Here is a 27,936-nt window from a genome sequence, read left to right as displayed (position 1 = left end):
GCAAAAGAATGGAATGCCAACCCCTTTGCTTAGGTGTTCAGGGACTTTCATGCTGAAACAGAGAGTCCATGAGAACAAGAACCATGTTTGTTCTGTTCATTACTCTGTTCCCAGATCATATGTCAGACACATGGCAGATATTCAAATTCTAGTAGATGCTGTACATTCACTTGGGCTACATTTATGTGGCTTGCATGGAAAGTTCAGTTAGACAAATCTCTGTCTGGAAAGCACAGATTCTGGCAGCAAATGTCATTTCAAAGCTGGTCAAATGGATTCCCTTGTCAAGTGTCACCCCAAGGCATTTTCCCTGTTCCTTTCTTCTCTTGTCTGTGTTCCCTGATCTCATCAAGCTAGTCATGCAGGTCTTGAAAGTGTTGAAGAACTAAAGAGATGGCATTGCTTTGCTTTCTTCAGGTTCCAGGCTAAAACCACTCTATCCTGTGTCAAGTGCTGTCTCAGAAAGCCCATGGAACCAGGATTTTTATTGTGTGATATTTGTTCCTTAGACTTCATTGGTAGCACTCATATGACACTAGCTTTCTCAAAATTACTACTCTGAAATGGTTCTAGGGGGTGTCCAAATGTCTGTTATCACCAAACAATTAATTTGCCTACAAAAACCACAGTGGGAGAACATTACATCTTGCAGGGGAGTCTGGCCTAGCAGTAAATTGTTACCAGGAAATAAGAGTTTGTTTGACCTAAGACCACAGGTCTGCAATCCCAGCTACTCAGGCTGAAGCAGAGAACTTGCAAGTCCTCCTGGGTAAATTAGTGAGATCTTGTGTCAAAAAAATAAAAAGGAAACAAAACAAAACAACCAACCAAACAAACAAACAAAAAACAGTTGCAGCCTCCTACGTTTATCAGATAAAAATCTGTCTAAGCCATATAAAAAGGCAAGTAATCATTATGGCCATCAGGGCAGGGAAAACAACCTAACTCATAAAGGCACAATATAATGACGAGGTGCAAACTTTATGGATGCATGCAAAACTAAATGGGCACTCTCTAGGATAGTATGAAATATTCAATATGAAAAAAATTAAATCTCATTAGAGTTTAATGTTTTCATTTCATTTCCTGCCATGGTTAGGAGAGGGCTATTGATTGCTGGCAGACATTGGCAAAAAAATAAAATGCACCCCAATGAGGCATCTTGTTCCCAGGATTTTCTGCCTTTTGTTGTCCTGTGCAGAGCTGAATTTAGATTCCCACCACCATCCTGAGAATGGCTTCAGGGGTCAGGAAGGGTGGCATTTAGTCACTCTAATGCTGGCAGACTTTTAACACATTTTGACATGCTATTTCTTTCCATTTTCCATGTATGTAGTAATGCATTTATCCTATATAGATATATGTATCTTTGTATGTATCCATTTATTTTTTTGACAGGATCTTACTCTGTAGTCAAGGCTGGCCTGGCATTTTCAATTCTATGGGTCTCAGCTTATTACTAGAATTGCAGGAATGTAATACCAAACCTAGCTTCTCTTTTCTATTTTTTTTCCTTTTTTATTTAAATTCGAAACAAAGTTGTTTTACATGTCAATCCCAGTTCCCTCATTCTCCCATTCTCCCTTATCACCCCCACCATACCCCAGCACTTTCTGCTCCCCAGGGAGGGTGAGGCCTTCCATAGGGAGCCTTCAAAATCTGTTTTAACATTTGGGGCAGGATCTAGGCCCTCCCCCATGTGCCTAGGCTGAGAAAGTATCCCTCTATGTGGAATGGGCTCCCAAAATCCATTTGTATACTAGGGATAAATACTGATCTACTACCAGAGGCCCCATAGACTGCTCAGTCCTCCTAACTAGCACCTACATTCAGGGGATCTGGGTCAGTCCTATGCTTGTTTTCTAGCTATCAGACTGGGCTGCACGAACTACCCCTTGTTCAGGTTAGCTGTCTCTGTGGGTTTCTCCAGCCTGGTCTTGACCCCTTTGCTTATCACTCCTCCCTCTCGGTAGGTAACTGGATTTCAGGAGTTCAGCTCAGTGTTCAGCTGTGGGTGTCTGCTTCTGCTTCCATCAGCTACTAGATGAGGGCTCTATGATGGCATATTGGTAGTCATCAATCTCATTACTGTGGAAGGGCATGAAAAGTGGCTTTTCCACTATTGCTTAGATGGTTAGTTGGGTTCATTCTTGTAGATCTCTGGATATTTCCCTAGTGCCAGATTTCTCTTTAATCATATAATAGCTCCTTCTATTAGGGTATTTCTTTTCTTGCTCTCCTCTATTCTTTCCCTGACTCACTCTTCCTGCTCCCTCGTGTCCTGCTCTCCCCTCATCTTATTTCCTTTCTCCTAAATCCCTCTCTCCTTCCCCCATGCTCCCAATTTGCTCAAGAGATTTTGTCCCTTTCCCCTTCTCCAGGGTACCATGTATGTCTCTCTTAGGATCCTCCTTGTTTCCTAGCTTTTCTGGTGGTATGAATTGTAGGCTGGTAATCCTTTGCTCTATGTCTAAAATCCATATATGAGTGAGTACATACCATGTTTGTCTTTTTGTGGCTGGGTTACCTCACTCAGGATGGTTTTCTTTACTTCCATCCATTTCCCTGTGAATTTTAGGATTGCACTGTGTTCTTTTAAATGCTATCACCTCTCCATCCCTCACCATACTGGAACTAAACTCAGAAAAATGTTCAATAGCTCTCTCCAGTATGAATGCTTATAAAACAAATCTTTACATTTATAATCACAATGCTTAGCATTGTGTCTGTGGAGAGCTTGCATTTCTCGAATTGCTTCTCCTTGGGAAAAGATGTGGTTTTATCCTGCCTTCAGCTACAAAGTGTGCCTTTCCAGTGAGAAAGTTTAAGCAGGGTCAGAGTTCACTTTTGATTTTGGGACCAACCTGGCAAATTATTCAACTCACATTTGTTTTTATGTGTCTTATTACCTTGACTTGTACAAAACAGGCTATTAACCCATGGCTGGCTATTATCCCACAGGCATATAAATACTCCAGGCAAATTTCCAAATTACCAGGATAGATTTCCCTACCATTTTCAAGGATGAGTAATGATGTATTCTTGTAACAATAAAACCTCTGAAATGAATGCTTATTATACTCCATGGTCTAGGTGATAGTGAGTGTGCGTGCACACACACACACACACACACACACACACAGTGCCATTGAAATCTCATAAACTCCTTCTGAGTTTTGGTCTCATTCTTATTCCATTTCTACAATTTTCACAAATTGAAACTTGGTCAAAGTCACAGGCTACTAGGCAGCAAAACTGCCCAACACTCAGACCTCACATGTTGCTTCCACAGCTGACACTTGGCCCACTTCCTGACACCTTTAAAATACCATCAAGCAAGACTAGAAAAGTGTTCTCCAGTTGAGTGGTAAAACTATTGCCCTGGGTTCATTCTCCAGCATGGCATAAACACTTCTAGGCATAGCAGACCCATACATGTTATCTTAGGACCTAGAAACCAGAAGGCTAGGACTATATATGGAGATCCTCTCACAAACAAACAAAACAAATAAAGGCACAATCACTTATTAGACTTCCTCTTCTGTTGTACAGGAACGAAATCAATGCCTCTAGCATCGCATTTTGTTTGTTTGTTTTCGAAAGAGTTGTGAAAATACTTGAAAATTATAAACCATTATACAACCATGAATTGTTCCCCAAATAACCACAGAATAAGGACCCCCAAATATCCACAGAATAAGGACCGGAGGGGAATCAACACTTACTACAGATTCTGATCTCAACCACACAATGGTAGACTTTTTCACAGAACTCAAACTCTCTGAGAGGCCCTAAAACTTCTGTGAACAGTAGTTAGAATCCTAAGATATAGAAACTTCACTCTGGAGCAGAGGCAGAAACCATTTAGTTAAAAAATTCCCTCCTTCTGAGTCTGATCCATTTTACCCCCCTTATTACATCCTGACCACAATTTCCCCTCTTTCCCCTCCTCACATTTCCACAGCAGACGTGATAGGACAGTGACCTTGTCTTGAGTGATTCACATTGAGAACTGTCAGGGGAGGTACCCTCGCACTTCAGACAATTACAGATCAGTTTCTTCTGCTGAGCTATAGCTTTTGTTTCCAACCCTCACTAGGTCATTAACACAATGAACAAAACACACTTGTGAGAATAGTGCATTGTACACAGAGAGGGCTATATTCTAGTCTTCATTAGTTAGTGCCTGGCTGGTGCAACCGGAGAATGTGACAGAGGGTATGTATGTTACCCTTTCCTGACTTCTATCCTTTGGATGCAATATTGAACAATAGCTTCCTGCATGCTCTGATTGGACCATGTCCATTATGATTGTGTGTCTCACAAATGTTCCTCAAAGTGATATTGAGCCATTTGCAGGGACACAGCAATCAGAAGAAACCTAGAGCCTTCTGTTCTCTGTTTACCTCACTTATCATGCACATTTGCTGTCTATATCTGCATGCAAAGGCTGAAGGGCATTTCCATCATTTCCCCCAAGAGCTTTGCACGAGGACCAGAGAGGGGCATAAACTAATAGACAGATGCATCATGTTAGAAATGGCGTCAATACTTCACTTTAATCAGTACGCAGTCAATTTTCTCCACCAGGAATAACTAATTAAGAGACTCAACTCTGTTACTCAGATGTCATTGCAAAACTCTATCTGAGGAATGTCATCTGTACTTAAAGAAGGGACAAGCATCATAATTAAGTTGCAAGCTATTACTTCAGCATGAAGCTGCCACCAAGTGTGAAATGACTATAATTCACATTTTTAACACCCTGAATTTATTAGCATCTATTTTCCACTCAAGGTTAGGGGTATGGTTTTTGGATTGTCAGAGCATTCAAATTTCTCAGCCCTTTGTTATTCTAGAGTGACTGTAGCTGAGCTCTGATGCTAGACAAGAAAATATCAGTTGGCTTGGTTATATTTGTGAAAATAAGCGTCTCAAAGAACTAGAGGCTTCTTTTCCCATGTGAACAAGAAACAGCAATGAAAGATATAAGTGGGGAAAGGGTGGTGGAATTCATTTACAAATTACATCTGTGGCTTAGAAACAAATAAGTTCTGTAGGTTAGGTGCTTCTCTGAGATGTGCCTATTATACAACCTATGATCATAAAAATTACATGAACTTTTAAGACTGCTTTGGGATGAAAGGGTAATGAAATAACTACTTTGGGGGTGGCTTATTATGAAAAGAAAAATGAAAACATGTGGCTACTAGAAGCTTCGACAGGACTGACTATGCTGGGAGGTCCTGATGGTGCTCCTTCTTAAACAATGTATAGGAGGAATTTACTGATCTATTTGCTGGCTAAGTGTCTGATTTTGAGGGTAGTAGATTTGTAACCATTCATGTAATCAGATCCCTTCATGAGCAATAGTTGAAGTGGAACATATCTTGGTCAATCAACTAGAAGATGGAAGTTTAGGTGTAAGGTGAGGTGTGCTTTTGGAAGAGGAAGACCATCATGGGTTAGCCAAAATGGTCAAGATCAGAGCTTAAAAGTGAATAGACTTACCCAGAAGAAAGGGATGAAAGTTAGTTTTAAACCAAGAGAACGACACCTTGAAGGCTCTAAGTCCTTCTAGAGACTGTATGAAAGGGGCAGTGTGGCTAATACCTACAGAGGTAGAGACCTTCTGACTGAAAGATATGCTATATGCAGTTGCCTCCCTTGGAAAATGACAATGCAGTGACTGAAAATGGAACTCTCAAAGCCCCAAACCCACAAGAAAAATAAAAGAGGTAAAAGTAAAAAAGAAAATGTCAATTACAAGTTGGAAGTGAGACAAAAAGCCAACACATAATAACTTCATTAGAAAATATCAGGAAGCTGAAAGTTGAGAGTCCATGGGTCTAATAAAACCCAAACTGCAAGATAATCCAAAGTGTACAATCTTGGCTGGCCCAGGCATGGCAGTGATGAAGGGGTATCTGGTGTGGCTATAATCAGGTGGCTAATGGGAGCAGGCCACAAGAAACTGTCACCCTCTAGGACCTTCTTTACTCTTTATCTTATAACCAAGTCATCCATAATGAGGAAGACTGAGATCAACTCTGGCTTCTCTCAAAACAGGAGAGCTGAAAGTAGCAAACACTGAAAACGAGACAAAAGTGTAAAACTAAAGCAAAATCTCTCAGTTTCCCACTGCTCCAAACATACTGACCAGTAAAGTTGTCTCAAACAATGGGTTAAGATAATACTGTAGGGAAACTGACCAGCCCAAGAGGGGAGACATACAAATTTTGACAAATGAATGTTAACTCATCCAGAAATCCCAGAATCTTTGTATCCCAGAGCCTATCACTCAACTAATTCCTCATGAATACAAAATAGATTTGCAAACATTTATTTTAATTTTAATCATGTATGCATATATGTCTGTGTGGGTATGTGCACATGTGGGTGCCTGTGCAGACCAGGAGGCTTCTGAAGATATTCGATGTGCAGGCAGGCTATGAGCCATTGGACTTGGATGCTGGGAACAAAAATTCCAGTCAACTGCAAAAGCAATTCTCACTCTTAAACACAGAGCCATCTCTCCAGTTCAAAGAGATCCCATGGTGTGTTAGTTCTTAAATTGAAGTGATATATGAATCACCAACTTATTTTTTTAAGTGTTTTAAATTGAAAATAGGTTCCTTTCTCATATAACATGTCCTGATTATAGTTTCCCCTCCCTCTACTCCTTTATGCTCCTACCCTCCCCTCTAGACTCACCCCCGTTCTGTCTCTCATTAGAAAACAACAGGCTTCTAAGAGATAACAACCAAATACAACAAAATAAAATATAATAAGATGAAGCAAAAACTTTCATATTGAAGTTGATAGAAGGAAAAGAATCCTAAGAACAAACAAAAGGGTCAGAGACCCACTGGTTCTCACAGTCAGGTGTCCCATAAAAATCCTAACCCAGTAGCTATAATATATACACAGAGGCCCTGGTACAGACCCAGACAGGCCCCGTGCTTGCTGCTTCCATCTCTGTGTGCTCATGTGTGTCTTGCTTAGTTGATTCAGAGGGCTGTGTCCTCCTGGTGGTCTCCAACCCCTCTGACTCTTTAACATCTTTCTGTTTCCTCTTCTGCAGGATTTTCTGAGTTCTGAGGGTAGGGATTTGATGGAGACCTTCAATTTAGACACTTCCTCTACATAAAGTCTGGCTGTGGGTCTCTGCAGACCTTAATTTAAATAACTTGAAAGAAACTATCATTTGTATAATCTATAGTTCAAAATAAAAGAGATAGTACATCTATGTAATTCATGCAGGGTATAATAAGGGGCAACATTATAGAATGACGACTTCTGAAACATGTAATAGGAAAACGGGAAGAAAAGGATCAGGGGAAGAGACAGAAGGCATAGATGGCCAAGAAGAGAAATCAATATAAGAGAATGTTAGAAGGTGGGGGAGAGAAGTGAACCATAACTACATAGGTTATACTAAGGCTGGCTGGGACTTCTAAGAACTACTTATATGTGTGCACACATACACATTTGTATGCACATATGCCATGTGTGTAGGGGGCAGCCATAGAGGCCAGAAGAGAGAGAGCATCAGTTCACCTGAAGCTAGAGTTATAGGAGGTTGTATACCATTGAGCGTGGATGGTCAGCTTAACTCTGGGTCATCTGGGAGAGCAGCAAGAACTCCTAATCATTGAACTATTTCTCCAGCTCCTAAGAGCTATGTTTTGAACTTTCATCATCATGTCAGAGAAACCCATAAGAAAAAAAAAAAAAAAAGCAGATAATGCATCTACATTTGGTCCAACTGCATGACCATGGCTAGGAAATGCAATGAGCTTGTCCAGGTGTTCCTGAGATCTGCTTGTCTTACTTTCACGTACAGTCCACTGTATTCTAACAAACTATGGACAACACTGGATTACAAAGAGGGCACGAGAAAGGAAACCATGATTGACTGGCTGGTTTGTTTTTAATTCATTTCTGATTCTCAACTGAATTCATGTAAAATCTCTTGTCATCTTGTTCAGCTAACCTCCCATTACTCTTTGTTTTGAAAAGGTCTTAACTGGAATCAAACAAGGCTGGCTTCAAGCCAAGACCATGAAGGCTGTAATTAAGCAAGATTTTCTGTCTATATACCCAGCAGGACAATCTCTAGAGGAGGGAAAAACAGGAGTCAGAGGCAATTGTGTGTTTTTCAGAACTAACAGAACAATATATTCTACATACTTTACATAATAAATGACAGCAGCTGACATTTTAATCAAGACAAAAACAACAATAAAGTTGCTGTACTATCTTTGGAGGCAGAAGGTAGCCCTGCTCTGAAAGACAAATATATCAATGCTTACTTTTGAGTTGGTATATTTGTCTTGACAACTAGTATAAAAGTACAATTTTATACCCTCTTATGATGGCTTTCCTTGGAGTCAATTTTTACTTTTTACTTCCTCATGTTAAAAGTTAATCTAAAATACATAATTTTAATTCTTAAGTAAATTCACATTGTCAGGGATGCTGGTGGTGATGTCATTTCATTCTCTCTGATGCTGAGATGGAAATGGGCCTACTGTGACAGGTAAAAGTAGCATTTTTCAAGCATGCCTTCGATGGCTCTAGTTATCACAGATACCCCAGGGATGTCAGATAATGACTTGGAGAGAGGCTTGAGAGATGTTTTTCTTGTCATTCATTCCTATATGTGGTTTAGTTTGAAAGATTAAAATACCCAAACCACTTTGGGGAAGAATAGCATATTTGGACTCATCCCTTGCTGACTTAAGCTTTGTAAGCTGATGGATATTGCTTATGACAAGGCTTACAATGGTGGGTTCTGACAGATTGTGTTCTTGATTATTTCCATGGTTCCTACAAAATTCAGAAAGAAAGACTCATAGCTATTATATCTTGCCGACATCAGCTGAAAGACAGTGGGATTTGCAAGTCATTCCCCATGGAAGGTTGGCCAACTGACAAACTACTTCATTCAGCAAAAGCAACTGGCATTCTTCTTGTCTGATTAATTTTTTCTCAAACTTTATCCTCATGAATTGTTGGGAAGGAGTCAAATGGCATCTATTCTGGTGACCTTTCTATGAGTCCAAAACAAAAGCTTTTCCTTAAATAATCTGTTTTCCATATTTCCCTTCCCTCTTTGGAATACTGTAAAGGGGAAAAGATTTATGGGACTTCTTGGTAAGAGGAACACAGGAATTTCAGCTCCAAGAACATGTACGTAGTTCTGGTGAGATTCAGGGTTGAGTAGCAGCTCAGACTGAATTGTTTGGTTATCTCTATGCTCACTTAGCCATACTGACTATGAGGGGTGGTTAGTATTGCTAGGTCATAAAGTTGGGCAGGCCTCCTGTTTCAGTCCCAGGCCAGACTATTTGGTGTCTCAGCCTATATTAAGATTTAAGTATAAAGTGCCTCCCATTGCTTCATGGATTCCAGACTTGATGGCCTCTTGGAAAGTACCTGGATCTGAAGACTTCTGACCTAATTACTGGACTAATTTCTTGACAAAGTCATAGTATGGTGGTATTATCGAGAGACAGTGAACTGTAGAAGATGGGGCCAAGGTAGAGGATGTACATAACTGTGACACATATCCTTGGAATCTATAGACTGCCCTGGCCTATTCTGTATTTTCTTTTTCTGTTTCCTGGCCATCAAGATGTTAACTGCTTTTCTCTACCATGCCCTCTCTGCCACAATGGATGGAAACTATGGGAAAATAAATATTCCTTCTTTTAGTTTCTAACAGGTAACATGCCATGGTAATTAGAAAGCTAACCAATCTGCCTCACTCCAAGCAATCTTCCTGGAAGCCTGTCCACCTCCAACGTCAGTTACTACCTACGTTCCCAAACAGGACACAGCTGGAATGCTATTCAATGGTAGAATGCTTGCCTAGTATATATGACTCTTGGTTGATTTTTAGTACCAGGAAAAAAAACTAGGGTTGGGTGGGGTGGGGTGTATTCATGTGGGTCCTTCTAAAACCTATCTCCTCCTTTCCTCAAGATTCATGCATTTCTTCCTTAGCCACATGACACACAGGAAGGGCATTTGTGGGAGAACTTTGCACTATGGTTTCTTCCAACTGTCTCAAAAAGGGCAATGGCATTTTGTAGTTAATTTTTTCCCCTTTTGTTAAAAGACAAGATTTTTCTATGTATCCTTGGCTAACCTAGAACTTCCTATTAGAATAGGCTGCCCTTGAACTTGCAGAGATCCACCTGTCTCTGTCTCTCAAGTGCTGCAATTAAAGGAGTGCAATGCCAGGGTCAGCTGACTTTCCTTGAAACCCATCTAATTAGCCATTTCCTCACTCATTTAGAGCTGTCATTACTTTAAACCATGCTTTCATGACATTTGTTATCTTCTTCCCACAACTGACAAGGCATAAGGACAGACAGGCTTCCAATTTCATTCCAAGTGATACCTTCCTAATGTTATGTCATCATTTCTCCCATGTCAGCTGACTTATATCTTTCCATAGCTCCCAGTGGGAGAATTAAAACATAGAAAGGAAATAGATGTGGAACACACAGGTGGTGTCTTCAAAGAACAAATCCCTTGGCATTCTTTACAATATTATTTTTGGAAACATGGTCTCCTATGTAGCCCTGACTAGCTCAACTTGCTACATAAACTTGGTTGGCCTCAGAATTGCTGCAAACCTCCTGCTACTGCCTCCTAAGCACTGTGATGACAGACATATGTCCTCATACCTGGCTTCCAACACAGTTTTTTAAGGAGTTTTTGATTGATAGATAAGTCAAGGGTGATGATGGAACTACCTTAGTTATTGAAGCATCATTTTCCCTTTGTCCAATTTATTCCTGTCTCCTCATGAAGACCAGCAAATGGGGAAAAAAAGCAACACAGTGGCATTGCCCAATTTATGGGATTGTCTTTTAACAAAGAATGTTAGTAGGACTAACCATTTATCTATAATGTTAATAGTTGCTCTAAATACAGTAGTTGTTTACCTTTATTGTTTTGTCTTTAATTGAAAAATAATTACTGGCCTCCATCATTTGCTAAAAACTTTTACAGGTAAAAAATATGTTGAACTTTGGGAATGCCATTCTGAGCTGTCTGCCCTGATTATACAGAACTGCCCCTCCTCTTCAAAGCTAAAAGTTTTTGAGCTTGTATTTTCTGGTTTTGTTTGTTTGTTTGTTTGTTTTTTGGTGTTTTAGTTACCTAAACTTGAGAGCTTAAGAGCTATGCCAGCATTGGGGTCAAATTCAGAAAACTTCAGAACACTTCTGGAGTGCAAGCTGTTGATCAAGGTTGATGTCACTCATGTTTCTTTTACTTTTACTCTGCAGTCTGAGTCTTTACTACATGACTCCTTGGTAAGTATCCAACCAATACTTTGTAATGGTCTCTGGTCCTCCCAGACATCTTAAATTAAATTTCTCATTTAAATTATAAGGTCAAATGGTTCTGAATATCACATATGCAAAAACAAAACACCACAGTCTAAGTGTGTGAGATTCTGGGAAATGAAGGAAAAGGAAAGGAGGATGTGAAGTTTGGAAGATATCTGTAAAATATTCAAGAAGAATATTCTGTGGTATATCTCTACACACCACACATCCTCAGCCAAGAAGCTCATTCTATGCCTTTCTCCTTCTCTCCCTCCTTTCCAGTTCTGAAAGACATCATCTGATAGTTTGTATTGTGGCTTTGAGGAGGGTTAATACCCATCCTGTAGTCAAACTACCTTGGTACCTTAGATTTTATAAAGCACTGTTAGTCAACCTAAATTTAGTCAGGCTTTAGTTAGGCACAGACAATAGAAAGTAAAATAATTTACTTTTGTCAATTTATCTGAGCCTGATTTGATTGAATTCTAGTTTCCCTGTGATGTACACAGATTCTAAATCTTACACATACCCAAAGTAATTTAGCTTTTCTATTTTACATTAAAAAACAAAACAGGCGCACACACACACTCTCTCACATGTTACCTATAGACTATGCTATCCATAGGACACTGAACACTGACAATACTTGAAACAAACAAACAAAAAATCCTAAAAGTAATAGCATTTTCAGTTGTTGTACAACATGCTTGAAATTATTTTTTTTATCCCCAAACTATGGGATATGTTACCTTTAGCAACTTTAATAAAGTATTTCATGTCTTTTGCAACCATATTTGAAATCATTTCCACAATTTAGTAAACAACATAGCCACCAGAAGGAAAAAAAAAAATCACATTTTAATAAATGTCCTGGAATGTTGTGGAGAGCCACAGAGTAAGGTTGGGTTATTTGTCCCTTAAAACAAGGGGCTAAAGACACCCTTTCCCTTTCAATCCTAAGACTAAGTCATTAACTCTTTTGTACATATCTTAAGCACCATTTGCTATGGGCAACCTTACCTAATGTTCCTAGGCAGATATTATCATTCTTTGTGTTTCTACCAGTTTGATTTGTACCTCAGTCCTAGCAATTATCACCTTGCAGTGTATTTTAGGTTATATTTCTGTTACATTCCCCCTTGAATTGAAAACCAGCTTAGAGATCATTTTATTCACACCTGCCTTCCAAATGTTCGATACATGACTCCTTAGTAACTATCCAAACTTTACTTTATAAATGGTCTCCGATCTTTGGAGAGAGGGTGATTGATCAGGTTAATCCTTGTTCTAAGTGAATGTGAAATAGATTTTTTTAAAAAATAAAGTGTATTTAGCTTCTTGGTTCTTTGTCTTTTTTAGGGTTCTCTAAGATGTGGGGGCTAGTTAAAGTTGTCTAAATATCACAGCCCACACAACTTTGTCTCCACCTTTCACTTCTTTATCCCTGGTGTCTCTGATCTCAGATTTTCCTTCCTGATCCTCTATGGCTCAGGATCCTCTAAGGAGGCTTCACAGTCACAAGGAGCCCCCAGAGCAGTATGGGCACTCAAAGGCAGCCTTTCTGTTTTCAGAGAAAATACATATGCAAAGCCGAGGGGCCCATTTCCCACTTCAGATCATGAACAGCTAGAGATCAGAAGAATCCGAACAAGGGAACATTGAACATATTCACACCCTGAGTTGTGAATTTATTAAAATCCAATTACTATTCCAGGTGAGTTCCTCTTATTTCAAGGAACAGGTTCAGTGCTTAGTGTATTTTTTGAGTATAGTTTCCAATCCAGATGCATTGTATCATTATTTCAGAATTACTCTTCAGGGTAAAGTCAGCATGCTTGAACCCCCTTACCTTCACAGTTGTTGTAGCCCTTATTAGTACAGTGAGAAGCAGCCCTTTGTTGTGTATTTGACCTCAGCTTGGTAATTACACAGAAACATTTTCAGTAAAAACTGCAAGGCAGGGACCGTACTCATGCAAGAGCAAAGCCATAAACCAAAACTCTGCAATGAGGAAGCTATTTCTCCTTTACTGGAACACCCAAGGAAGAAATGCCTGAAGTCCCAATACTGTTTTCTGTAAACAAGCCAGCAAGCAAAACCAAAAATAAAGAACACAAACTGCAGCAGCTGAGAGCAAGTATGGGGGAGTGATTCTAGTGGAAAAGCATGCAGAGATGGGTACAATTTTCTGATGTTTGATCATCTGGGTGAAGGAGTGCTGTGGTTATTTAAGTTGTTTATTTTAAAAGAAAACCCAGGTTCTGGGGTCTTCTGACTCAACTTGCTTCCCATTAATAATACTTTCTGAGAAAATCAGTGTGTTTTATCAAATGAACCCCCACCCCCCCCCAAATATCCAAATTTAGCTACACAGAGAATTTTAAAGATCCATTCACTTACATCTACCAGCTCCTGTCTATAGAGCTCTTTTAATAGCATATTATTGGTTGATGAGATAGATGGCTGTATCTCCTGAAACAAATCTCACTAGAAAACATGATATCATAGGACTTTAAGATGTTGACACTAGAGAATAATGAGTAAGGGAGATGATCTGTATATGTCTAAAAATCATGTTTAAATTTAAAATTATTTTTACAATAAGAAGTTAGAGTAAAATAAAAAATAGATATCTAGAACCAAAAGAGAGTTGGATTTCTGTAGATGCCAGGGCTCCATGTTTGGACCAAGATCATAGAGTAAGTTTAGTGGGTTCCTGACTCATAGAACCTAGCCATTTTCACTTTGTTGCATTAGCAATAGGACAGTTTGTGGTTCTTTACTTGCTTTTACAAGTCCAGGAGTCTCATTTAGTGTACTCTGCTTCCTTGAGTCCAAAGACACAGTGGGAATAAGGCAACAGAGGTCAGAGGACATGGGCTTCAAGTTCATTATCTTTTGGCTCCATAGGCAAAGTCAGCATCAATTTGCAGAATACAGTAAAATGTGCTGCTATTCAATAAATGAAAAAAAAAAAAAAAAAAAAAAAAAAGGAAAACATACACAGATAGTTTAGTCCAAATTAGTCTGTGAACCACAAGTGTGAATCTTTTCCATTTGTCTAACAGGTATATCCACCATCTACCCTGTAGCTCACCACTGTGGATAGCTAGAGACAGGGCTCAACACAAATCACAAACTTACTTAAACTATTGTAAGATTGGTGTGTGTGTGTGTGTGTGTGTGTGTGTGTGTGTATTCAAGCATACCCATATACTATAATCTGACTGCTTTGTGTTTTGTTATGGTGTGTAAATTTTGCAGGTTACAAAGTCATGTTGCAGTGTCAAAAGTCTTGTCATGCTACAAGATGCCTGCAACGGCTGTTTTAGTGTCAACCTGACACATGCTAGAGTCATCAGAGAGGAAGGAGCCTCCATGAGATCCAGCTGCAAGGCATTTTCTCAATTAGTGATCAATGGGGGGTGGGGGGAGGGTTCAGCTGGTGGGCTGGCGGTCTTGGGTTCTGTAATACAGTAGTTTAAGAAAGCAAGGAGTATCAAGCTCGTAAGCAGCACCCTTCCATAGCCTCTGCATCAGTTCCTGCCTCCAGGTCCCTGCCCTGTTTGAGTTCCTGTCCTGACTTCCTTCAACAATGAATAATGCCATGGAAATCTAAGCCAAATAAAGCCATTCCTTCCCAACTTGCTTTTTGGTCATGGTGTTTCATTGAAACAATAGAAACCCTAAGATAATGCCAATGAGGAAAACAAATTCTAGAAAGAAAAAAAGGCTAAACTATGACATTTTGTATTTTCAACTGGACTCAGGCTACCATGAATTGGACAAAGGAACAAACAAAAACAGTCTAAGAATACACATGGAAATATTTTTACGATGCCTGTCCTAGTCAGCCTTAAGCGTCAGTTTGACAGAGCCTAGCATCATCTGAGAGGAAAGGCCTCAGTTGAGAAATTATCGAAATCAGGCTGGTCTGTGGGCATGTTTGTGAGGGACTGCCTTGATTAGTTGTTGTAGGAGGGTCCATCCCACTGTGCATAGCACGGTTTCCTATGCAGGTGGTCTTGGGCTGTATAAAAAGCTAGTTAAGCATAAGCATGTAAGCTAGAGGAGAACCCAGGAAGAAGAATGCTTCCATGGATTCTGATATGACTCATTGTTCAAGTCCCTACCTTGACTTCTTCAATGATGGACTGTGCCACCAATGTGTAAGCCAAACCAACTCTACCCACCCCAAGTTGCTTTTGATCAGCGTGTGTTTTTAAATCACAGCAACAAAATGAAATGAGGCTAATTTTTTTTTTATCAGAAAACATAACTTTGATCATCTGTGGATTTTGCCCATAATTTTATGTGGTCGCACTACACTATCATTTCCTCAGAAATTTTAGAGCATTCATATTCTAATGCAAGTTCCTGGTTTTCTCTTAGGTTTTGAGCAGACACTGAAAGCTTAGCTTCAGCACACTAGGAACTAACATTGTCCTATGTTCTCCATGAACTAGCTCTCCAGTGTGGACTGATATATTGAGAAATACCCTTTTGCTATGTTTTTTTTTAATTTTATGTGTTCATGAGGAGAAAATACTAATTTGATATAATATAACAATGATTAAATGAGGGTAATTAGCCTTTGTATCTTCTTAAACAGTGATCACTTTTTGTGATGTTAATCTCTGAATTCATCTTTTCAGATTCTTTATAAGACATGTGATGCGCTGTGAATTATAGTACCATACTGCACAGTATAGCATTAGAACAGATGTCAGTGTAATGTATATAATGCATATTTGGCACCCATTATCTAAGCTCTTTCAATCTCCAATACCCATATTCTTACTTATAATGACCACCATTCTACACTATTCTATACAGTCTACTTATTTTAGGTTTAACTTATGAATGAGATCACATACTATTTGTCTTTGTGTGTCTGGCTTATGTCATTCAATGTAAAATATACTTGACTTCATCCATGCTGTCATATATTTCTATCATCATTTTTACAGGTTTTGTGTTGCAAAATAATTATTATTATAAAAGCAGTTTTGATACAACTTTACAAAATGAAGTCAGGGAGCCATTAGGCCATAAGGTTAGGCATGACTCCAACTGCTACCTAAAATGTGGACCTTTCACATGAAGCATCAGAATGCCTTTGCATTCTAAGCCTCAGGATGTTCATTATTTGGTGATTGGCCTCTAACTTTATGGGCATCTCAGGTCAGTTGACAAATTATTTCTTTACCTTCTCTATAGTTATGGCCCATCTAAACTCAGACTTCCCATGCCTTTCTCAGAACACTGCTTCAGGCTATCCAAACCCAAAATCCTGAATTGTTATTCTCCAGAGACAAGCCTTCTTTCTGATGCAATTTCTGAGTAAAAATTCAGTGACACCACACATCTGCCACATGTTCTTTATCTACTCATCCATCAAGGCACAAATAAGTTGATTCTATGTCCTGGTTTTGTGAGACTTGCTGTAGTAACTGTGAAAGTACAGATATCACACATGTATAAACATGTATGCACATAGATTCATGCTCACATACATGCAGGGCAGCTGGCCTGTAAACTACAGCTCCACCTTATTTGGGATTCTTTTTTAGGGGGCAGAGTTCTCATTCCCTAACAATTTCCTTCTTTTTTTTTTTTTTTTTTCTCAATGTATTTCCCTTTATCTTTAGGGAGTATTCATTTTGAAGAAATACATAGGTTTTGGGAATGAAGTGGTATTATTTCTCATGGTTGAGAATGTGTTTCTGTTAAGGGAATACAGGCTCCCCTGTGGCTGTGGCCATTTCAGCAAAGCACAGATCTAGACTTACATTCTGAAAGAGTGGATATAGCCTATGCAATGCAGATGCATTCAATTACAGTTGATGTCTATTATGAAGTAGTTAGCCAGTGTTGTCTGTCCTGGTGATTTACCATTGGTATTGGGTCAGGGAATTATCAAACACAAAGAAAACCAGAATTCTCCTGGCTTCTGGGTGATTATAATCCTACCTTAGATACTACAGTTGTATTTATATCAACATACCATTTTGAATGTGTTGGCACCTAGGATGGTTTTTAGGCTATATCTCTATATCCATCTCCGTGTGTATTGTTCTTTTTCATTTTAGATGGTTGGTGGCAACTGCAAAGCATCTCAGATTCCTCCCCTGCTAAGAACCACACTTACAGATATTTGCAGACCAGCACTGGTACAAAAAGTATCTGTGGAATACAGTTCCAGTGCTATATACTACATCAAGTATTAAACAGACATTCTATTCCATGGGAGATATTTGAATTGAATTTAGAAACAAACTGCTTTTTAGATAATACTTTTGGAGAAGCTGATCAACACCAATTGTGATTTGTTTTCTAACTCTATCAATTTGTAGCTACTTAAAAATAAGCACTAAATAGACAATGTCAATCCAGAAATCTAATCACAAATCACCTCTACATAGCTGGCAACTTCTCTCCCCAGACCTTAAACTCCTTAAGCACTCATGGAAAAAAAAAGATTAAAAAAAATTAGAGTAATTCTCTAATCTCTCCTGGTTAACATGTTCAATACAAATTAAATGTCAGCATTATTCAAAATGAGTCCTTGGCCAACCATAGACAGGAAACAGCTACTGATCAATGCAAATCAGAAGACAGAAGCTTACCTTAGTTCCTTGAAGGGGTCTGCTCTGACATTAGGTGTTTCTATGGATTTGGGAAAGACTGTGCCTTCAGCTCCTACAGAGGAAACACAAAATAGACATTGTGAATGTGGGGTCACCCAGGGCATCTGCAGCATGCTGTTAGAGCAGAGAGCATGCATATTGCCACTAGCTTCAGGGCTTCTGACAGGACATGGTTGAATCAATTCTTGTAAGCAACCCTTGAAAAAAACCAGGGACAACTCCTGTCACCTCAGAGCAATGCTAGGAGGAAGCCTGCCTACTCCCTGGGCTTCCAAAAAGAAAACAAACAAATATTATAATTAAAATACAATTACATTGTTCCTTTTCCCTTTCCCTCCTCGAGCCCCTCCCGTGTTTCTCCTCTCCATTCTCAAATTGATAGCCTCTTTCTCAAGAAGGAAAAAAATCTTTAAAAAGATGCCTTGAAATGGGAAATTTTAAATCTTGTCTCTTATAAACTATTAATGGTCACCTAACTGGAAGTTTTGAATACAGCAGTTGATGCCCTCTCCCTGCAATGCAGTACAGATTGTATAGTGTTTGCCTAGTATCAAGCTAAAGCTTTTTCTGTAAATTAAATCCTGCATTATGATTTTGAAAAGTTATGTAAATGGAACATTACAGGAGATCACTTGAAGTACATATTTCTATGCTAAGTATAAACATTGATCCGCAGCCCAATTGAGACATTCAGCTCCTGCTTGAGATATCAGCCTCTATCTACTCTACTTGTCAACATCAGCTGAACCTTTTTAAGCTACAAAACATAGCGATTATCTGATTTTTATGCTCCCTAAGTGATTTCAAGTCATTTAACCTGCAGTGTATCAGGGAGAATTGCTCTGGACATTAGCTTTTCAAGTAGTATCCCGTACTTTGGTGAGTGTGTATGATGTAGTTAAGAAAAGATGAGTTTCCTGCACTCATGTGCAACTTTCTAGAACTCTCATGCATGTTTATACTGCCTTAGAAACTCCTCATTTGTAATTATTACTTCATATTAGATCCATGTTGGTATAATGATGTGTTCATAAAAATTAACTTATTTATTTACTTATACAGCAACTGGAAAAATATTCACTTTTGGATAGCAGCAACAGACTGTTGCAAGTAAATCAGAAAATAGTGCTTTAACCTCACATTACACATAGCCATTGAAGGAATAGCTTGATGATCAGCAGAAACTTTTAAGTTAATGATTTTGAGTGAATCCTATGATAGATTCTATCATATAAACTAGCTCATATCCCCTGCATCAATCTCATTGAATTGGCATGTTCAGTGGGCAGTTACATTAAGTGTGGGCCATTTCAAGCTTTTCTCACTCTAAAGATATTCTTGTGTTTGTACATGTGTGCTCAGGCGTGTTCATACATGCACACTCATGTAGAAACTAGAGTTGACATTGGGTGTCTTCTTCAATGAGGCCATTTGTCAAGGCAGGGTCTCTCACTGAACTTGGAGAGAGTTGTGGCCAGACTGGTTATCTAGAAATATCTGTCTTCACCTTCCAATGCTGAAGTTACAGATGTATTCCAACCAAGTTTGCCTTGGTTGGAATACTCAGGTCCCCACATTTGCATGACAAACACTTTAACTATTGAGCAGCTCTGCAAAACTGAAATTCTTGCTTTTTAAGATCCCATATCATTTCAAACATATTGAAGTATACACATAATGAAATTGACAACTTGTTAGGCAAATTACATAAGCATATTGAAAGTTTTATAACACATAGATTGCTAATTTTGCCCCTGAGATTTCCTCATTGTAGTTTGGGGTAAGTGTAGGTAGGGCAAACTGGATTTTAGATTACTATGTAGCTTTTGTTGAACATGCACTAAATTTGGCTTTAAAGCCTATTATTTTTCTCTTTGCTATAACCAAAGGTTTGGCTCACACAGGGCTATTAAACATTCTGATACTGTGACATGATGTTGTCACACATGATATAGTCTACACATGTGTTTGACCACATTCATAAGTGTCCTGGAGAACATTTGGCTCATGGACCACAGACTAGATGTGCTTGGCTTTTGGTTTGAGGGTTTGGTTCTTCACAGTGCAGAAGGTATGACGGCAGGAACTTGCTTATATCTGGGCAGTTCAGGAGGCAGAAGCAAGGGGGATGCCAGCATTCAGGTGGCCTTTTCCTTTTTTATTCAGTCTGAGACCCTAGAAACCATGATGGTGTGGCTCATATTTTTTCCTACCAGTTAATCTTCTCTGGAAAGTTCTCATAGATAAATCCCAAAATGTGTCTGTCTAACACTCCAGAAACTTCTTTATGCCATAAAATTGACAAAAGAAATTAATCATTACAATGAGTACACATTTCACATCCCCAGCATTGCTTTCCTCCAGAGAAGCATGTGGGACTGGAGACCTGTGGAACTGCCAATAGTTAGACAACCCCACAGAAATCACATGGTGATGTTGCTCAGGCCCTGGGCACAACCCTAACCACCTTCACTTCTGAAGAAATTATATCACTGAACAGGGACAACCCTTACTGAGATACAGCCATGTTCCTTTTAATTGTAGTGTTGCTATATTTCAGTAAAGCAAGGAGTTAGTTTGGTTATACTGTTGGTATATTTAAGTTCTAGTTGAAACTCCTTTTCCTCTATCTAGAGTACTACAAAAACAGAAAGAGTATTACCTCTTTTTTTTTTTTTAAAGTCAATCTTATTTGTCTGGCTTATATGTATGACAACTGTTCCTGTCTCTGGACAGTCTTCATTCACTATGTGGACGGTTATTGCAACCATGACACTTGTTTTGCCCACTGTCACCCACATTCCTACCTTCCTTTCATAAGGCATCTGAAGGCTACCATGACTGCATGTAATATGGACACCAGAGGAACAGAGGCTACATTACATTTGACTCATTACTCAAACTTAATGAGTGGTATTTTCTTTTTATAATGACTTTCAAATGGCTGAGCAGTTTTTCAGTCCCAGTCAAACTCTGGCTGAGTTGGCTTCTTCACTAGCCAAGGATGACAATCAAAACTTACCCACTACTTTAATTGTAAACCTGGCTTTACTCAGTTCAAGGGGGAGTGACTTATATGAAGCTCATGGCTCTTGTCTCTGTCATTTCTCTGAGCCAGTCCATGGGGGTAATAAGTTACTATGATGATGTGTCTCAACACGTTGCACATTAATGACATGTGAAAAGGACACAGTCTCCCTTGAACCCGAGAATTCAGAGCCTCCATTTTCTCTAACCCCAAAACAGCTTTGCTGTTCCCTGATTAGGAGAATGTCTTTCTCTTTACCATATCTCTATTGCCCACACAAGCAAAGGCAAACAGTAGGCCCTCAACACATATTTATAAAATGGCTACAGCATTTACTTGGCACCAAACACACACCACCCACCCTTTTCACGGATCTTTCAGACACCGTTCTATCTCTTCAACTTGTCATACGATCTGTATAAGCAGGTGCAGTTTCCCTGGGTTGCTACTGTGTTGCTTTCTGATTGATGCTGTGGTTCCCATTCAAGAACTCATCTCCTGTCATAAAATTCCTTACATGGTATCATATATTTTAAGAGTGTTCCAAATCACAATTCAAAATATTATTTTAACTCTACCTATAAAATAAAAAAAAAAAAACACTGTAATAAAGGAATATAGCAGAGGCTACATAAAAACACCTCTTTAAAGTCAGAGTAGTCAGGGACTATAATCCCCTCCCATATGAAGGAATCACTTATCTAAAGGCTGCAGCTAAAATTCACATGAGTATCATAACCACATCTTTAGCGACTGCACCAGCAGAGACTCATAGCTCCAGGGCCCTATCACCTTGCTTTGTTCATGCTAGATATTTTTGTTTGAATATCAAATGTTTCTTTCAGGCTTACATGTTGAACATCTTGTCCCTAGCTATTGTTGGTATTTTGGGAGGCCTTCGGAAGTTTAGGAAGGACTCTGAGCTAAAGAAAAGTAGAGGTGAGGATATGCTGTTGGAGGCTATGTCTTGTCTTAACGGGGGTTTTGTGTCTGTTTCCTTCTGCTTCCTGACTGCCATGTTCTGCCTCACACATTCCTAGATACACAGAAACAAATGCCCACACTCAGAACTTTCTGTTATGAAATCACAGCAAGACATTCCTCTTTTAGCTTGCTTTGATTAGTGATATGTAGCTAAGTAGTTCACACAAGTGAATGTGATACTTATTGAAAAATACGGCAACAAACACCAGAGGGGCATCTCTGGGTGGGAAACGGGATTCCCTGAGGGAAGGGAGGGAAAGGCAAGATGGCCACACTTCCTCATCTCTCATCATCTAATCCAATAACTTTTGAGCTGTTCTGTGCTGGGATCTGGACAATGGAGTTTGTGTCTTACACACCAAAGCCTTTAGGCACAAATTTCAATAGGAAGTTTGAAGTTTGATGAGTGACCTTGAAGGTGACATGTAACTCCCATGATGCTCAGTTTTCTTCTTGGAAAAGAAGTAACATAGGCTGGCAAAATAGCCTAGTGGGTGACTCACTTGTCATGTGAGGTAGAACACCTGAGTTCATCTTGGACTTCACATTAAAGAGAGAGACTCTATTTATGGACAAGTCTTCAGACCTTGAGACACAAGCTGTCATGTATGTATGCCTCAGGGTAAGGAGACTGAGTATCTAATGGATGGGCAATCTGTGCCTTGGGGATATGGAAATTGTTCTGAACTCACAGAGCTCATGAGCTTGGGGTTGGGAACCTAAATTCAGCCTCAGTTCCAGACTCAATGCTCTTCACATCTGCTATGGATGATCTCTCAGCAGATCCATCACCTTGTACTTAGTTCTAAACAAATATCAAGGATCATGTCAAGTAGTGCTTGCCTTTAAGCCCCTACTTACTGTCTTCCCAAACCAACTCATATCTACAATGAGATGAGATATTAATATTTTAAAAAAAAATTTTACTTTAAAATCCTACCAGGTTTCTGATTTCCACATTTCTTACTTTTCCAGATAGCCATCATAGATACACATCCTCAAACCTGTCTTCTACCATTTTTGGATAAAATATTATTCTTGATCTTATTTCAAAAAGGCTCCTAATAAAATGATACCTACTGATTCCTTCTCTTGACACAATATAATTTACAGACAATAAATGTTCATAAACAGTTTGACTGAAAAATCCATAAAACCATTTCAGCTTTATTTTAAGTTCCATTTAATGTCCCTCAAAAATGATTTCATCGATGTGTTTCCATTAGCTGGTTCCCTGCCCAATAACTTAATTCCAAGCAATCAATCAGAAACTTATAAAGCATGTGACAAATCTGTCTAAAGTATCTTGATGCACCATAAAGATCACCTCAATGGCTCTTTTTACTACTAGCTCCAGTATGAGATACACTTGTAAAAATAATCTTGAATGTGCTGTTACCATGGTAACAGAAACACAGCTTTTCTAGAAAGGACACTCAAGTTCAGAGTTCACAGTTTACACAGTTTTCCTTCAAGGAGTCTTGTATGTCAGGAGACCCGAGACCTAGTCTTCCCTCTGTGGTATGTAAGGTGTAAGACATGGCACACACCTCTCAAGGTGCATTTCCTCAAGTGTAAAATGAGACAAGCTAAGTATTACAGCTGAGTGGTACCTTCTAAGTCTAAAATTCTGTGATATCACCATCTGATATAAGCATACTTTCATCCTTGCCCACCTTCCCATCCTGGAGAAACAAAGAAATCTTGAATATATACAGAAAGAAGTTTTGCAGTGTTATATTTTTGTGCTGCCAGGTATTGGATCTAGGGTCCTACATATGCTAAGCAATTGCTACACTAGCCCTAAACTGCAGAATAATACCATCAGGAAGTGAATCCTGTAAGACACTAACTAGCATAAAGCAACATTTACATAGATGGAAATAATGAAACAATAAACATTATATCTAATGTCTTAAGGCTTAGAAAAGTAAACTTAGAGAAATCCATACCTAAACATTATCTATCTATTCTGTTTCCTATTCCTTATTTCCCAAGAAACAAAATCAGCCATTTTGTCATGCTTTCCATCATCCCTTTATTATTTAGTTCCTTATCCATTTTATAATCCAATACTGATATAAAAATATATTCTTATCCTACCAAGTAAAATGTGGTTGTTTTGAGGTCGTATACAGTGGGAATGGGAAGATTCCATACTTTGCAAGGTCATTTCCAGTTCTGTTCTTTTATAGTAGTTTAGGTAACTGACTCTATGACCTATCCTCATAAGCTGAGAGAAGATTATGGTATGCAGCTAAATCTAACGTTCATTTCATTCAGCATGTAAGTGTTGCGGGGTAACTGAAAGTCTTAGAAGCAAAGATGCATAGTCATGGGGTGGTAGAGTGGAGCTAGTAGAAATCATTGATAATAAAATGAGCTCACAAATCAGAATATATACTGATAAAAGTGCCAGTGGGAGTTATATCATCATGGGAACATAGTCATTTTGCCACCCTATGTTCTTTCTTGTCCAAGAAGAAAACTGAGCATTATGGGAGTTCTATGACATCATCAATATCCCTCAACAAATCTTTGAAACTAATAGCACACATAGCACACATAGCTTTCAGAAGAACTGAAGTTTTGCCGATATCTGAAAAGTCATCAGGAATGAACATACCAAGAGAGGGGGCGTAGTAATACAAAAGAAAACACAAAGGTCAGAGACTTCAGAAACACAACTAAGAAAGAAGATTGTGGGGTTTGATCATATTTATCAAGAGGCAGCATGATAGCTAATAAAGAAAAAGATAGGTCCCAGGGAGCACAGTATTCTAGAGGCAACAATTAGTTATTAATTAAGAGAGACAATTTCTTCAAATTCAGATTTTTAAAAGATTGCTGGCTGCATGTTATGGACTGAGTGTCTATATTAACCAAATATTAATATATTGAAATCTTAACTCCCATTGATATGGCAGGAAAAAAATGGGGCATTTGGAAGTCAACGAGAGTCATTTTGGAAGAGGGGGCTTTGACTAAGAAAATGTTCCAACTGGATTGGCCTGTGGGCAAGCCTGTAGTGTGTTTTCTTAATGAGTGGTTGATATGGAAGGGCCCAGCTCACTGTGCATAGTGCCAGCTTTGGAATGGTGGTCCTGGGTTCTATAAGAAAGGGGGGCTGAGCAAAGCATGAAGATCAAGTACTTCTCCATGGCCTCTGCATCAGTCCGTGCCATGCTTGAGTTCCTGCACTGACTTTTCAGTGATGGAGTCACTTACTTAGTGGTGTAAGGTGAAATGAATCCTTTCCTATTCAAAGTACTTTTGGTCATTGTGTTTTATCAAACCAACAAAAACCCTAATTAGAGCAAGGATTTAACTATATTTTGAAGAATTCATGAAGTTGGAACCCTGGTGATGGGATTGATGATCACATAAGAAGAAATGCCAGGTATGTCCTTTGTCACCTGTATATTATCCCAGGATGAGAATCATAAGAAAAGATATACTAGAACTCATCTACCATCTCTAATGAAAGGAGAGAAGGAACTTGGCCATCTTCAACTCAAGAAGAGGAGTCTGGCCTTCTGGCATCAGAATTCAGATGTCCCCACCCCCAGAATGGCAAGGAATACATGTCCTCTGTAGAGCTGTGCACTCCATGTGGACATTGATTCAGATGCCATGAGGCAGCATGGAGAAGACAACTGTAGTGCAAAAAAAGATGTGGAGAACGTGGGAGAGCTTGTGAAGGTGGGGCTAGAGAACTCCTACACAGGAAAGGGAGTGGATGGGCTGAGGAAATACCTAGGAGGGGGCCACCAGGTCTTGGGGGTACACTAGACAAGAAGGGGTATAAGGTTGATCACAGAATCCTGATAAAGACCCAAGATGAATGTTCAAGCCAAGTGAACAAAACCAAATGCTCAAGGCCAGCTATGTCCATGGAGTCCATATACTAATAAAACAACATCCACCCACCTCAGCATTTGATATTGTAGTTATAAACTCAACATTTAGCTTTCTTCTTCTCCTCCTCCTCCTCCTTTTTTTGTTTGTTTTTTTTGAGACAGGGTTTCTCTGTGAAGCTTTGGAGCCTGTCCTGGAACTCTCTCTGTAGACCAGGCTGACCTGACCTTGAACTCATAGAGATCCGCCTGCCTCTGCCTCCTGAGTGCTGGGATTAAAGGCATCTGTCACCACTGCCAGTCAGTTTTATCAGTTTTAGTTTTCTTATGATGAAGCAAGAAACATAAGAAAATTGAAATTAAACCACCTGATGTATTTATGAGTAATACATTTTAGAAATTACAGAAAAACACTAATAACTGAAAATGAACATACTTGGCAAAAAATGTTTTTTTTTCTGGTAAAATATTAGATAATAAGATTTTCATATAGCTATCATTGTTAGAATTCTTTGTAGAAAAAGTGAGATTTTTTTTTGCCTAAGTCCAAAATATTGAATTTGGAAAAGACTTAATACTCAAATACAGCATTCCTTAGAGTGGAGATCCATTTTTATATAAACTGGTACCTTCTACAGCACAGGAACCATGGTAGGTATAGAGTAACTTGCCAGACAATGACCTCAAGAAATTCCCCAGAATCAACTGGTGTGTGTGTGTGTGTGTGTGTGTGTGTGTGTGTGTGTGTGTGTGTCTGTGTGCGCACGCGTGTGCGCGTATGTGCGTGTGTGTGTAAGTGCAAATTTGTTTGAGTGCACGTGTGTGTCTATATGTAGAGGCCAGTGGTCAACTTCTGCTGTTTTTCAGAGGCTGTGCACTAGGTTTTTGTAGTCAAGGCTCTCACTGGGACCTAGGGCTTTTGTTGATTAGGCTGGGCTGTCCAGCAAATTTCAGAGATCCATCTGTTTTTTGCCTCCCTAATAACTGGGACTATAAGCCACTGCCACCACACAACCCCTGGCTCTTATGCTTGTGCACTTAGGTGGCAAGTGCTTGCCTAACGGAGTCCTCTCCGTTATGTAATGTAATTATTAGCATGAACTCCTGAGAGCAACATGCTGTTACATTTTCTCAAGGAAATTCTGGGTTATATTTAGTCAGAATTGCAAAATGAACAGAGAATTGGAGAGGATGCTGAGTTTCCTCAACTTCTGGGATTGTGCATAGTGAAAATGCAGGCCACCATCCCAAGGCCTTTGCAGATGTGAAGAGTAAGTAGATTCTAGATACCAACTTTTCATGGAAAAAGTCACTTTGGGCAGTTTAATCACAGCATGTCTTCCCTAGTGGCATTTATTAAGCTGCTAATGCAAAACATCTGTAGTTGTTGTGAGAAGTTTCTAGGATACATAGAAAATATTTTCTTTTGGGGCATCAGGTTGCATTCTCCTAACCTAAAAAGAATAGGTAATTAATACATTCAGCCAGCATTTGCAGGAGGCCTCCTTCATCCATGGTTTGTAGAGAAAACCGACTCAGATGTTCCTTTTTTATGGAAATGAAAGTTAATAAAAATCAAAAGGTTCATAGAATTTGGGCTGGCACATGGGTAAAGAGCCTGCTCCCAAGCCTGATGGTCTCAGTTTGATTCTTGGAACCCATGTAGTGAAAGGATATACTCTTGCAAGTTGTCATCTGGCCTCCACACACGTGGTGTGACACATACGTACTCTCCCACGTGAATAAATGAATGAATAGAATTAAAATTTAAAATATTAGTAAAATTCATAATCATCCTAGGTCTATCATTGTCATGCACTGTGCATTGTACAGAGCAGGACAATTTTAGTTGAGAAACTTTGAGTTTTACATTCCCAGTACCTTATTATAGTCATATACTTAGGTGAGGAAAAATTAATTTCTTGAGTCAAAGTACTATAAATCATGCATTTTTAATTCAGATGGTATTGCTGACATGTTGACAAGCTAACAAGTACTGATTCTTAGAGGGTGTAATGGTTTGTATTTATTGCCAGCTTGATAGGATGTAGAATCTTCCTGGAAATAAA

At 39.1% G+C, this 27,936-nt stretch overlaps 1 protein-coding gene across 2 annotated transcripts in view; it reads right to left on the bottom strand.

Annotated features, from left to right (window-relative positions):
- Nucleotides 1-27,936, bottom strand: part of Sgcd (sarcoglycan delta) — a 510,909-nt gene that overhangs the window by 70,784 nt on the left and 412,189 nt on the right. For both annotated transcript variants that reach the window (XM_051180864.1, XM_051180863.1), the window contains exon 6: nt 17,978-18,050. In XM_051180864.1, the coding sequence (XP_051036821.1) occupies nt 17,978-18,050 (73 nt within the window). The remainder of the gene's footprint in view (nt 1-17,977; nt 18,051-27,936) is intronic.

This window comes from Phodopus roborovskii, unplaced genomic scaffold, assembly GCF_943737965.1.
Source record: "Phodopus roborovskii unplaced genomic scaffold, PHOROB, whole genome shotgun sequence".
Taxonomy (NCBI): domain Eukaryota; kingdom Metazoa; phylum Chordata; class Mammalia; order Rodentia; family Cricetidae; genus Phodopus; species Phodopus roborovskii.
This window is presented reverse-complemented; position numbering and strand designations above follow the sequence as displayed.